The sequence below is a fragment of the Neomonachus schauinslandi genome, chromosome 16, assembly GCF_002201575.2.
Source record: "Neomonachus schauinslandi chromosome 16, ASM220157v2, whole genome shotgun sequence".
In the NCBI taxonomy this organism is placed as follows: Eukaryota; Metazoa; Chordata; class Mammalia; order Carnivora; family Phocidae; genus Neomonachus; species Neomonachus schauinslandi.
In genome coordinates this window covers 12,183,556-12,196,232 of record NC_058418.1, presented here as the reverse complement: position 1 = coordinate 12,196,232, position 12,677 = coordinate 12,183,556, and the positions used below count along the sequence as shown (strand labels likewise).

General features: G+C 55.9%; 1 protein-coding gene across 1 annotated transcript; it reads left to right on the top strand.

The window, feature by feature from the left end:
- Positions 1 to 2,324: 2,324 nt before the first annotated feature.
- On the top strand, positions 2,325 to 12,101 carry LOC110590190 (cytochrome P450 2S1). Its single transcript, XM_021700945.1, is given in 13 exon segments — positions 2,325 to 2,381; positions 2,685 to 2,879; positions 2,882 to 2,953; positions 4,143 to 4,312; positions 6,211 to 6,382; positions 6,819 to 7,000; positions 7,074 to 7,077; positions 7,173 to 7,217; positions 7,220 to 7,255; positions 8,121 to 8,262; positions 9,568 to 9,755; positions 11,683 to 11,824; positions 11,920 to 12,101. Coding segments are annotated over 13 exon segments (1,587 nt in total).
- The last annotated feature ends 576 nt before the right edge of the window (positions 12,102 to 12,677 follow it).

The window sequence follows — 12,677 nt, the reverse complement described above, 5'->3', positions numbered from 1 at the left end:
TCCTTTGCCTTGTTCTGGAGAGTTCCGGGAGGTCCCCAAACGAACCTCTACCCTTTCTGTCCATTGGGGCTTTAGTTCTGGGACAGCCAACAGGCATCTCAAACTTAATGAAACCAAATGAGAATTCCTGATTCCTTGACCTCCCGTAAAACCTGCTCCATCAGCTTCCCACCTCTGGTTCCCATGGGTTCCCTAATCTCCTTTCTAGCCTCTAGAAGAGGCATCACCATCTTTCTACTTGCCCAGGGCAACAAATCTAGGAGTAGGAGTAAAAAAATTTGTTTCACTAGAAAACATCCTTCTGGGTTATCAGATTCTGGTCTTGTTTCCTGTCTCATGCAGTAGTCTCTTCTCTCTCCTGTAATAGTCTTCTAGCAGAAAATCTCTCCTTACCTCACACCAAAACTGTTTGTATTTGACAGGTTGACCTTGATTCCTTCCTTTGCTGTCAAACCCAGTTTGTCAGCAAATCCTGCATGCTCTACCTCCATAGACATCCCAAATTTATCCATTTCTTTCTCTCTCCCCACTGCCGCCCACCAGGCTCCAAGCCACGGGTATCACTTGCCTGGACCTTGCTTACCCTAGGTTCTTGGCTTTTTCTTCACTTGCTTCTCGGTCACCTGCTGCCCCAGTCATCCACAATTCATTCACCAGAGGGTAGCCAAAAAGATCTCTTTAAATGCAAAGGGAAGGGATGCCTGGGTGGCTCAGTCCGTTAAGCGTCTGCCTTTGCTCAGTTCATGATCTCAGAGTCCTGGGATCGAGTCCCGCATCGGGCTCCTTGCTCAGTGGGGAGCCTACTTCCCCCTGCTTGTGCTCTCTCACTCTCGCTCGTTCTCTCTCTCTGACAAATAAATAAATAAAATCTTTTTTAAAAATAATAATAAATTCAAAGAAAAAACTAATCTGGGAGGGGGCAGGCATTGATCGGTGCTAGGGGTGAGGAGGGGGGTTTGACTGAGAAGGGGTATGGGGTGGTTTCTGGAAAGACGGTAACTGTATCCTAACAGGAGTTGGGGTCACATAGACGTATGCAGTTGTTGAAATGCATCTTGGGGCACCTGGGTGGCTCAGTCATTAAGCGTCTGCCTTCGGCTCAGGTCATGATCCCAGGGTCCTGGGATAGAGCCCTGCATCGGGCTCCCCGCTCGGCGGTGAGCCTGCTTCTCCCTCTCCCCCTCCCCCTGCTTGTGCTCCCTCTCTCGCTGTGTCTCTCTCTGTCAAATAAATAAATAAAATCTTTAAAAAAAAAATGCATCTTAAACACACTTAAGATTTGTGCATTTCACCATATGTAAATTTACCTGGGGTGGGGGGAAATGCCCTGTAAACAAATATTGAACTCTAGCAAATGATGCATGCTGTTGTGCTTAAGAGTGAAGTGTCCTGGCGTCTGCAACTGTCTAAAATGCATCCAAATAATAATAATAATAATATGGATGGATGCGGCAAGATGAATAGGTAAGCAACACAGCAAGGATAGTAACATGTTATTGGTGGAATCTAGGTGGTGTCTACTGTATGTTTGAAAGTTTTCATAATAAAATGTTTAATGAAAGTAGAAAGGAAACTAACTATTCTGCTGAACACTCCGGCACCTGCTTGCTTTTGCAGGAGAAATACAATGCTGATTGTTTTCCAGGTCCCTGCATACCTCCCCGCTGACTTCATCTCGTACACTCAATCTTCGATGCAACAAACATTTACTGAGCACCTACTGTGTGCCCAGCACTGCTCTAGACACTGGGGCTAGAGCTTTGTACCAAACAGCATGGACCTGACATTGTAACTGTCTTCCTCAACAGAGCTCGTTGCCCTGGCAAACCTTTGAACAACTTGAGATTATCTTAATTTATGACTTCATTTGCATGTCAATATGAGCTCAGGGAAGGCAGGGCCCATCTCTCTTACTCATACCTGCATCTCCAGGCCTAGACAATCTTGTTTATAGTTGGACCTCCATAACGACTAGTTGAGAGAATATTCGCTAACATTTACTTGATAACTCATTATCTACGCACCTGGCCCTGTTTGAAGTTGTTTGCACATGAACCCATTAATCCTGAAAACTATCCCCATTTTACAAGAGTTAACAGAGGCACACAGAAGCTAGGCCGTGAACTCAAGCAGTCTGGCTTCAGACATCATGTTCCCACCCACTACAGGAAACTGCTAAGTGAAGGAATGATTCAATCATTCGGCATGGCCCGAGTTCAAATCCCAGCTCTGTGGCCCGGAGCCAACCGATTTATCTCCCTGAACCTCAGATTCTTTCTTGTTAAAGGTCAAGTCCTCCTCCTAGTTCATGGCGAGGATGAAGGATGCTGGAGGAAATTGGCTCCAAGACGCGCACACGCCCAACTCACACCCCGACAACCGTGAGCAGGGAGGTGGGAGCTGGGGAGGGCGGCGCCGGGTCACCGCTCCAGGCACGGGGTGTGGCCTCCTGGAGGCAAAGTCTCCGGCTTCCAGGTTCCTCCAGTGTGCTCACGCCCTACCTGGGGCCCCAGGCGCTGTCTCCGCCCCCCGAACCTGGGTGATCCGGTAGACAGCGGAGCCACAGCCGGTTCCCAAGCAGGCAGCCGCGGTGGTCTGCAGGAAAGAAATCCGGCGGCGGGGATATAATCCTGCCTGTAGGTAGCGGGAGGGGCTGGCAGCCCCGCCCACCTCCCCTCCGCCAGATTTCGTCCAGAAGGAGCCGCCGGGCTCCCGGCCCCGACCCGCCCATAAGCGTGGAGCGTCTGGGAACCGCGCGGAGGAGCCGACCCGCGGCGACGAGGGCTGCCGGCACCTGGACGGGGCTGCTGGTGCTGCGGCTGTTCTTGGTGCTGAAGCTGGCGCTGCCCCGGACCCGAGGCCACTTGCCCCCCGGGCCACGCCGCTGCCGCTGCCGCTGCTGGTGAAACTCCTGCAGCTTCGGCCCGGGGCGCTGTACTCGGGGCTCTTGCGGGTGAGGGGCCGCGGGGACGCCCTGTGCTGGGGCGGGGGGCGGGGGGCAGGGCCGGGCGGGCGCGGGGGATGCCCGGGGAGAGAAAGCGGAGCTCCAGGGCCCAGAGGCCCTGGGGTATCCTAGGGGAGGCGGGCCAAGAGTGCAAGGGCAGAGGGGCTGGGGCGTTCTGGGGTGGGGCGGGAGCAGGACTCCAGAGCTGAGAAGGTCCAGTGGAACGGGGTGGGGGTAGGGGGTCTGGGGAGAGAGGACCCTGGTGTGCTAGACTCGGGCTAGGAGGGGCAGAGACTTCTGCCCGCGGAATCCTGGAGAGGATGAGAACAGGGAAGGAAGCAGGATCCGGTGGCAGGGGTACCGGGCAGAGGGGCCCACAGAACCTGGGGCAGGTGATGGAAGGAGGGGATTAAAGCCAGAGGCAGGAGCCCTCTCGCAGAAGAGAAGCGAATGCTGGGATGCTGGGGGGTTTATCTCCCGGGGAGAGGTAGCTGGGGAGGGGCAGAGAAGAAAAGCGGGAGGGGTCGCTGGCAGGAGGGGGAGGCTTGGCTGGAGGGTTTCAGGTATATGTCTGCAGAATCCGGGCACCGGAGTTCTGTGGAGCTCAGCTAGGAGGGAGCTAGAAGTCCCCGGGGGCAGCAGGGAAAGAAGGCAGAAAGGAAGGCTGAGTTCTAACCTTTGGGGCAGGAGGGGCAGGAAGAGGCCAGAGGTTCTCTGTCGAAAGGAGTCTGGGGGACTTCAGGACATGGGGAAGGGGGTGGGGGTCTTGGGGAAAGATGGGGCAGGTGCCCAGCAGTAGCTGCTCCAGAACTTGAGGGTTTAGCAGAGTGATAGAAAAGCGTGGCTGGTTTTGGGGTGGGGGAAGAGCTGAGGAACTGGGAGAGGCCAAAGTCTCAGCTGCCCATTTTTGCAGCCATATATCTGAGCTGGGGGTTAGGGGTGGTTCTTGGTTGTCCCAGGGTCCGAACTTGGGGCTCTGTAGGAGGTAAGGGGTTGGGGACTCTATGGGGAAGGGAACTGGGAGCCTGGTGCAAAAAGAGAATTGAACCTCCCAAAGGGGTTATTTCTGTCTGGGGGCGGGGGGAGGGGTTCCTCTTAGGTGCCTCATCCAGTGGCGGGGCCATGATGGGGACACCTAGACTGAAAGAGGCAATAGCCTGCCGTACAGCATGCTCCCCTTCTCCCTCCCTGCCCCCAGTTGAGTAAGAAGTACGGACCAGTGTTCACCGTGTACCTGGGACCCTGGCGGCGCGTGGTGGTCCTGGTCGGGCACGAGGCTGTGCAGGAGGCCCTGGGAGGTCAGGCTGAGGAGTTCAGTGGATGGGGGATGTTGGCAACGCTGGACGGGACCTTTGACAGCCATGGAGAGTCATGAGCAGAGCTGGGGACTGCTGGCTCCTTCGCTCAGAGCCTGCCACCGCTGACCGGTGTGACTTTTGTGCATGGCTTAGTGTCTCTGGGCCTGTTTTCCCCATCCATCAAATGGGGTCATAATAATGTTTATTACATAGAGTCATCCTGAGGATTCAATGAGGCCTGGGTGAGGTGTCGTGGTGTTCTCGCTGCTCCAGGTGAAGCCCCCAGGCCTGGGAGGGACAGGGAGAGCTTTCTAGGCACTGGGAATGGGTGGGACCACTTAATGTGTAGAAACTATTCTCTGCTAAGCCTGAAAGTAGAAGCCTAGTGTTGGGGCCCCTGTCGGGACCCAGCCATGACCCCGAGCTTGTTGGCCAGTGGGGAGAAAGACCTATCACCAGGCTAGGATGGGGAAGGCAGAAGGGTCAGGGCCAGGCTAGGGGAAGTCCTGAACTGCTGGGACCAGAGGACGTGTCTGACCCAGCCTGTTCGGTGGGAGATGTCCAGGAAGTCTTGAAAGACGGTACGGGTTGCCTGGGCAATGACTCCTAGGATGAGCGGAAGGGTGTTTCAGGCAGAGGAGTTAAAAAACCATGGAGGGGAGAGAAGAAGCATTCATTCGTTCAGTTGACAAATTTTTATCATGCCTGCCCCCACAGTGGTTACTGGGGACACAGAGGTGACCGAGACAGATGTGGTGTCCTGTCATACCATAGGAGAGATGGATGTGTCATGGGACTGGAGGGGGGGAATAGAATTCTAAAATGAGAGGTACAGCGCTCAGAGCAGGACACGGGGGAACTGTACTGGCCCAGGTCAGGGGAGGGGAGGGAGACAGGGAGGAATCAAGGAAGGCTTCTCGGAGGAGGTGACAATTGCAGTGAGACCTGAGGATGAATGGAGTTAGTTCATCAAGTATGGAGAGGTGAGTGGGGGGGGATCCTGAAACCACTGAGGAAGTGAGAGGCTAATGCAATTGTAGCAGGATGAGTAACAAAGCTGGAGAAATGGGTCATGCAGGGCCTGAGTCACACCAGAGTGCTCAGCTTTGGGATTTTCTGGAGGCTATAGATGGAAGCAGGGAAGAAGTAAGTCAGAGCTAGAAGGATCCTCGGGTCGCTGTGCGGGAGCCCAGGGAGGGGACTGTGCTGTTCTGGGGCTGGGGGTGTGGGGAAGGGAGGGGGTGGTTGGAAGAGGCATCCAGGGCTCTGGCCAGGGGCCAGGGGCCAGTGGGCTGAGATAGGAAGGAAGAGAGCTACTGAGGCCAGTTTGGGACATGGTGGGAGGGTGGGCAGGGGACACCCTGGAGGAGGCTTCCAGGAGACCCCGAGGGGCCAGCATTGTACATGTGAGACCCTGGGCTCAGAGAAGCAACGTTTTGTCCAGAGCAGACCCTTAGCTAAAGGAGAAAAATGTCAGTTCCATCCTCCTCTCTCCCGGTTCAGCTTCCAAATGACATGGGGCAGGGAACCCAATAGTACTCTGTAAATGTTGGGAAGGAGGGAGGGAGGGAGGGAGGAAGGAAGGAGGAAGGAAGGAGGAGAGGAAGGAAGGAGGGAGAGAGGGAGGGAGGAAGGAAGGAGGAGAGGAAGGAGGGAGGGAGGAAGGAGGAAGGGAAGCAGGGAGGGAGGGAGATGGATGGATGGATGAAGGAAGGAAGGAAGAAGTCTTCACTCATCCGGGTTCATCACAGAACAGAGGGAGCCTGGATAATCCCAGTTACCAGCTTCTCAGGAAAATGTCACCCTCTGCCCCAAGGTTAGGCATTTATGGAGCACCTACTGAGTCCTCAACCCTGAGCTAGGCTGGAATGGACTCAGCACAGGGCCTGCAGAGTCCCTCTCTGGCACCTCGCTGGGAGGGAGGGAGTAGTCCTGGGGAATGGGGAGAGGGGCCAGTCCCTCCTTGAGTCTCGCCTTCTGCACAGGGGTTTTCTTCTCCAACGGGGAACGGTGGCGGCAGCTGCGGAGATTCACCCTGCTGGCCCTGCGGGACCTGGGCACGGGAAATCGAGAAGGCGAGGAGCTGATCCAGGCGGAAGCTCAGGGTCTGGTGGAGACATCCCGGGGGGATGGAAGGTCAGCAGGGTGGGGTGAGCCTGGGGTCCCCTGCGGCGTGCCTGAGTGGGCGGAGTCCGGGGCTGGGCTGAGGGCTCTGTTCACCCGCACCTCTGGCTCCTCCTCTACCTTCCGTCTCTGTCCTCCTGTCTCCCCAGGGAACTCTGTGTCCCCAGTACTGTCACTTCACTCTTCCTGCTTCATTTCTTTCTCTATTCTTCTGTTTTCCTCTCCTGTGAAAGCCTGTCTCTGTCTTTGCCTCTCTCCTTGTCTCTCTCCCTATCTATCTTTTGCCCAGTCTTTCCCGGTCTGTCTCTCTTTCCATGTGTGTTTCTCTGTCTCTCCCTGTCTGTCTGTCTCTTTCCCCCTTGCCGTCTGTTTCTCTGTCTGTCTTTCTTTCCCTGTCTGTCTCGCTCAATGCCACTCCAGCACGGCCCTCCCCCCAGCCTTCTCCCCCTCAGGACGGCCCTTTGCTGGCTCAGGCCACCTCCAACATCATCTGCTCCCTCACCTTCGGCCTCTGCTTCCCCTACGACGATGAGTTCCAGGCCGTGGTCCGGGCGGCTGGTGACACCATGCTGGGGGTCAGCTCCCCGTGGGGCCAGTTAAGTGGGCGGGACCCCTGTCCAGCCACCTTTTCCAGGTAACCCCCAGAGCACCCCTCCACGCTGGTGCAGGGCCAGGCCCCATGGGAACAGCTGCCCTTCTCTCCGCAGACCTGTGAGATGTTCTCCCGGCTCCTGAAGCCCTGCCGGACCCCCCCACACAGCTCCTGGGCCACTTGAGCATCCTGGCCACCTTCCACTGTCCAGCAGGTGCAGCCACACAAGGAGAGCCTGGACACCTCAGCCCCCCCCTATGTGACATTGTGGATGCCTTCCTGCTGAAGATGGCAAAGGTAGGGGAAGGTCAGGCTTGGGGGGGGCCTCCTGAACGGGGCTGGTGGCCTGGCCAGCCCCTACTCAGGTATAGCTGGGAATCTGTCTGTTGTGTAGACGATCTCCAGAACTTTTTTCATCTGCTCAAACTGAAACTTGACTTGTTAAATAACAGCTCCCCAGTCCCCCTCCCCAGCCCCTGGCAACCACCTGTCTGTCTCTATGAGTTTTCCAACTCTCGGGACCCCATATAAGTGGAATCCTACAGTATTTATCCTTTTGCAACTGGCTTATTTCACTTAGCGTGATGTCCTCAAGGTCCATCCGTGTCATAGTGGGTGACGGCATTTCCTTCCTTTTTAAGGCTGAATCCTTATTCCGCTACATGAAATGGCTTATCCATTCATCCATCAGTGGACCCTTGGGGCGCCTTGGCCGTTGTGAATAACGCTGCTGGGAACGTGGGTGTACAGATACCCCTTTGAGACCTTGCTTCCCGCTTGTTGGGGGACATGTCCAGAAATGGAATTGCTGGATCGTATGGTAATTCTAGTTTAATTTGTTAAGGGACCTAATACCATTCTCCATAGCAGCTGCACCATATGACAGCCTCACCGATGGGGACAGAGCTCCCGTTTGTCCACATCCTAACCACATGTCATTCTCTGTTTGTTTTTTATAGTGGCCATGCTCTTTCATTTTCAAAAACATTGCAGCCAAAGAGAACTAATATCAAGAGTCCACTTCCCCGCTTGCCCAAACATTTATACAAACCCCCTGATAAAGCTTGAACTTGCTGTGTCGCACCCCAGGTGTGGCTGGGCTGGGCCTCTATTATTCCCTGCAGCCTGAGTTCTCTGAGCCCCTCTGCCTGGTTTCTCCCAGGAGGAGCAGGACCCAAGCACAGAATTGACTGACAAGAACTTGCTGATAACAGCCATTTATCTGCTGTTCGCCGGGATGGTCACGGTCAGCACCACTGTCCGCTACACCCTCTTGCTTCTGCTGAAGTACCCTCAGGTCCAAGGTAGGAGGCTTTTGCACCAGCCAGCCCTGGGGACAGAAACGAGGGCTCAAGAGGAGAATGTTCAGGAGAAAGGAGAGCCTGAGCCAGAGCCTGGAAGCGAGAATGAGCCCGGCATCGGGGGTGTCTGAAGAGTGAGAAGTTGGGGGGTGGCTGGTGGCAGTGTGAGGCTCAGTGAAGTGAGAAATGGGGCAGGAGACCTCTCAGGGCCTTGTCACCTTGGTGGTACCTTGTATGCCTGATCCTGAGCAACGGGGAGCCATGGAAGGATGCTGAGCAGGGGAGGGCAGGGTCAAATTGGCATTTTAGAAAAATCCTTTGGGCTGAAAGAGGTAAGGTGTGCAAGAGGATGCCAGGAGCCCAGGGAAGAGGACGGGATAGGGACCTGGGCAGGAGAGGACAGTCCGGGGCCAAGTGTGGGGAGGGAAGAGGGACCAGGTGGGCAAGTAGAGCATGACCCGGGAGGCCCAGGAGACAGGGGGATGGGGTGGGGGGGGGGACCATGGGGCCACCCTGAGATGGGGACAGAAGGAATGAGGAGCTGTTTCAGGGGAGACACAGAGGCCAGTTTGGGACAAGTGTGAAGAGCCTGGGGCCACCTGCAGGGAGGCATCCAGGAGACCACAAGACCCCTAGTTCAGGACTGGAGATAACAAACTGGGGAACTTGCTCTCAGGGTCCTGGGTTCCAGCAGCATGTTGGGGATAGAGTTTTCTTAAAAGGGGGAGGACACCTGGCTGGCTCAGTTGATCAAGCATGTGACTCTGATCCCGGGGTTGTGACTCTGAGCCCCACATTGGGTGTAGAGATTACTTAAAAAAAAAAAAAAAAAAAAAAAGCTGGGGTCATCAGGGCCCAGGCAGGAAGTGAAGCTGCAGGAGGGTATCTGGCTGAGAGGCAGCGCGGGGCTTGAGCTCCAGGGAAGCCCAGGATTTTGGGGTCAGGCAACTGCATTAAATGCTGTCAAGCCAGTGGGGTGGGCTGACCTGGAAGATGGGGCTTAGGGTCTGGTGGCCTCGGCGGGGAATGGAGCCCACTGTGACCAGTTCTCTGGGCCTCAGTTTCCTCATCTGGGAAATGGGGATGGATAATGGTACCCACCTCACAGGAGTGCTGTGGGAATGCACCCAGCACAAGGGACATCAGGGACCCAAGCTCAGCGAAGCCTGGGAGGACGACTCCTCCCCACCTGCCAGCACCCCCCCCCCAGCCACTGCCACTTTGAGAAGATGCAGGTTCCCAGAGTAGAGTCGCAGGGCCCCCACCCCACCTCTGACCTCCCTCCCGTCTCCCTCTTCCTGGGTGCAGAGCTTGTGAGGGAGGAACTGACCCGGGAGCTGGGGGCCGGCGGTGCACCGGGCCCGGGGGACCGAGCCCACCTCCCCTACACGGACACCGTTCTGCACGAGGTGCAGCGGCTGCTGGCTCTGGTGCCCATGGGAGTGCCCCGCGCCCTCTCGAGGACCACCTGCTTCCGAGGGTGCACCCTGCCCCAGGTGGGCCTGCCCTTGGCCACACCCAGCGGCTGTCTCCGCCTCCCGCCTGAGTCTGTGGCTGGGTGTCTGACTTTTTCTGATTATTGGTCTCTATCTCTCCTCTCTGACATCTCCTCTTTCTCCGTGTCCCTCTCTCTGCACCTCTGTCCCTCTGTCTTTCTTTCTGTGTGCCCTTCTCCTGCCTTTGACTCTGTCTCTGGCCCTCACTTTCCCCATCTGTCCAACGGATATCCTAATTCTACCTCCTTCCAAGGTGGCTGGGACAATCACATGCCAGGGTTGACAGGTGACACACAGCGAAGCAATTTGAGAACTGAGGGCAGAAGGAGTCTCAAAATCAAATGAGTCCCCTTCCTTCTCTCCCTTCTTTCCGCCCCGCCCCCCGCTCCTGCCATCCATTAGAGAGCAACTCATCGCCAGCACCACCAGGGGGCGATGTCCGCCCGGAAACCCCAAGTGCCTTCCCGCAAGCGGCTCCCTCCTTGAGCTTCGTTGTAGAATCAGACCCCTTAGCGGTTATGATCTGGTCCTGGTGTTTCCTCGCTGGGACCTTGGGCAAATCACTTCACCCCCTGCATCTCCCTCTACCCCTCTTCTAAATCGGGAACAGTAAGAGTATTAACTTGGGATCTCAAGGAACCTGCGAGATAATGCTTGCAAAACACCACCTCAGCTCTGGGTGCAGGGAGCTGGCGGTTCCCCCCGGGTTCCCCTATCCTGGCAGCGGCAACCATTGCTAACTCAGTGACTGTCGCCACTTTTGATAATGATTACAGAACCACGGGCATCAATGACTTGAGCACTTGCTCTCCACCAGGTATTATTCTAAATGCTTCACGAACATAGTACCTTGTTTAATCTTTGGAGCAATCCTACACTATTATCATGCCCAATTTATAGATGAGGAAACTGGCCTTGAAGGCTGAGAAGACTTGCCGGGGTCACCCAGCCTACAATGGTAGAGGCAGGATTTACACCCAGGGCTTATGCTTTAGCCACAGCTGTCTGCCTTATTTTAATAGCCGTAGCATGACCCTGTCTTCTGGAGCCCCCCCTCCCCTTCCCAGCTCAGACCCTGCTAGCCATAGTCCCTGGCAAACGAGGTCCCTCTCCCTCGCATCTCCTCCACTGAACAGCCCTGGGATCACAGTCACTGATCTCGGCTGCCACTCAGGGACCCGGGCTGGGAAGCCTTCACGGACAGCCCTCACCTACCCACCCTTGGCTTTACCTCTGGAAGAGCCCAGTGAGAAAGAGCTGGACCCAGGCCATGTGGCTTAGGACAGCCACAGATGGATCACAACACAGTTTAAAAACAACATGTAGGGGCGCCTGGGTGGCTCAGTCGTTAAGCGTCTGTCTTCGGCTCAGGTCATGATCCCAGGGTCCTGGGATGGAGCCCCGCATCGGGCTCCCTGCTTGGCGGGAAGCCTGCTTCTGCCTCTCCCACTTCCCCTGCTTGTGTTCCCTCTCTCGCTGTCTCTCTCTGTCAAATAAATAAATAAAATCTTTAAAAAAATAAAAAATAAAAACAACATGTAAAAAGAACTAGCCCCCTCCCGGGTCCAGATGCTACGTTGGGCAAGTTGTGTAAGTTTGGGGGACCTCAGTTTTCCCACCTTTCAAATGGGAATCATGTTAGAAATGGCTTCATAGACCTGTTAAAAAGATTTAGTGAGTTTGAGGGCATATTTGTGTGTGTGAGAGAGAGAGAGAGAGAGCAAGAAACATGTGCCTATTGCATAACAGAGAGTATATAGGAAATGCTTAATAAAGTGCCTGGCCCGTAATATGCCCTTGAAATACGTGGATGCCTGCGGATGCCTGCGGATGCCGTGGTGCTTTGTGAACTGATGTCCCTCTTGTGTTCTGCCCTCGGGCCTACGTAGGGAAGAATATTTGTAATCTTATTATTGCTCCCCCTCAGGGCATTGAGGTCTTCCCCCTCCTTGGCTCTGTCCTGCATGATCCTGAGGTCTTCGGTCAGCCACACGAATTCAATCCAGACCGATTCCTAGATGCGGACGGACGGTTCCAGAAGCAGGAGGCATTCTTGCCCTTCTCCTTAGGTACCTGCTGGGCCGGTCCTTGTTCACCTGCCAGTCCATCCCCACGCCTGGGTGTGAGGAGGGCTGACCCAGTCCCATCTCCCTGTTCCCTCCAGGTAAGCGTGTCTGCCTCGGAGAGGGCCTGGCTCAGGCAGAACTATTCCTCCTTCTCACCACCATCCTGCAGGCCTTCTCCCTGGAGAGCCCCTGCCCGCCGGGGGCCCTGAGCATCCAGCCAGCTGTCAGCGGCTTTTTCAACATCCCCCCAGCCTTCCATCTGCAAGTCCAGCCCCACTAACCTCCCCACCTGTGTGCACCAGATGAAGGAGGGAGGGAGCCGTGGGAGGGGGTGGCCTCCTCATGGAGGTGGGCGTGCACATGGTTGTGTCTCCAGAGCCAGCAGCCACACTCACACACCTGTAGCTGTTCTAGAGTCGGTCACGCAGACGCTGGGCCGACATGTCCCCAGGGCCCCGCTCACTCAGCCCAGGCAGCTGTTGAGACACGCAGCCACGTACCTCATGCAGCCACGAGGGCCACGAGGCAGCTCTGCCACACAGGCTTTCTGGGAGGCACAGATTTAGCTCGTCTGGAATCACGATCACGGGCCCAGATAACACACCATCCCGTACACAACACAGCCCCCCTGGGTTCACAACCCACGTGTGGGAGTTCGGCCCCTTCCTTCACAAGCCACGGAAACAGCCACTGTGTTCAGGGCCCACGAGCCCTCTTCATCCAGCCACCTGCCAATTCTGGGAGCCTGGTGCAGAGGTGAACATGCCCCTTTCTGGGTCATGTCCCCGCACAGAGAGACCGTCCCTGTCTTCAGCCCCAACGTGGCCTCTCTCGTGCAGCACGTGACCATCGCCGT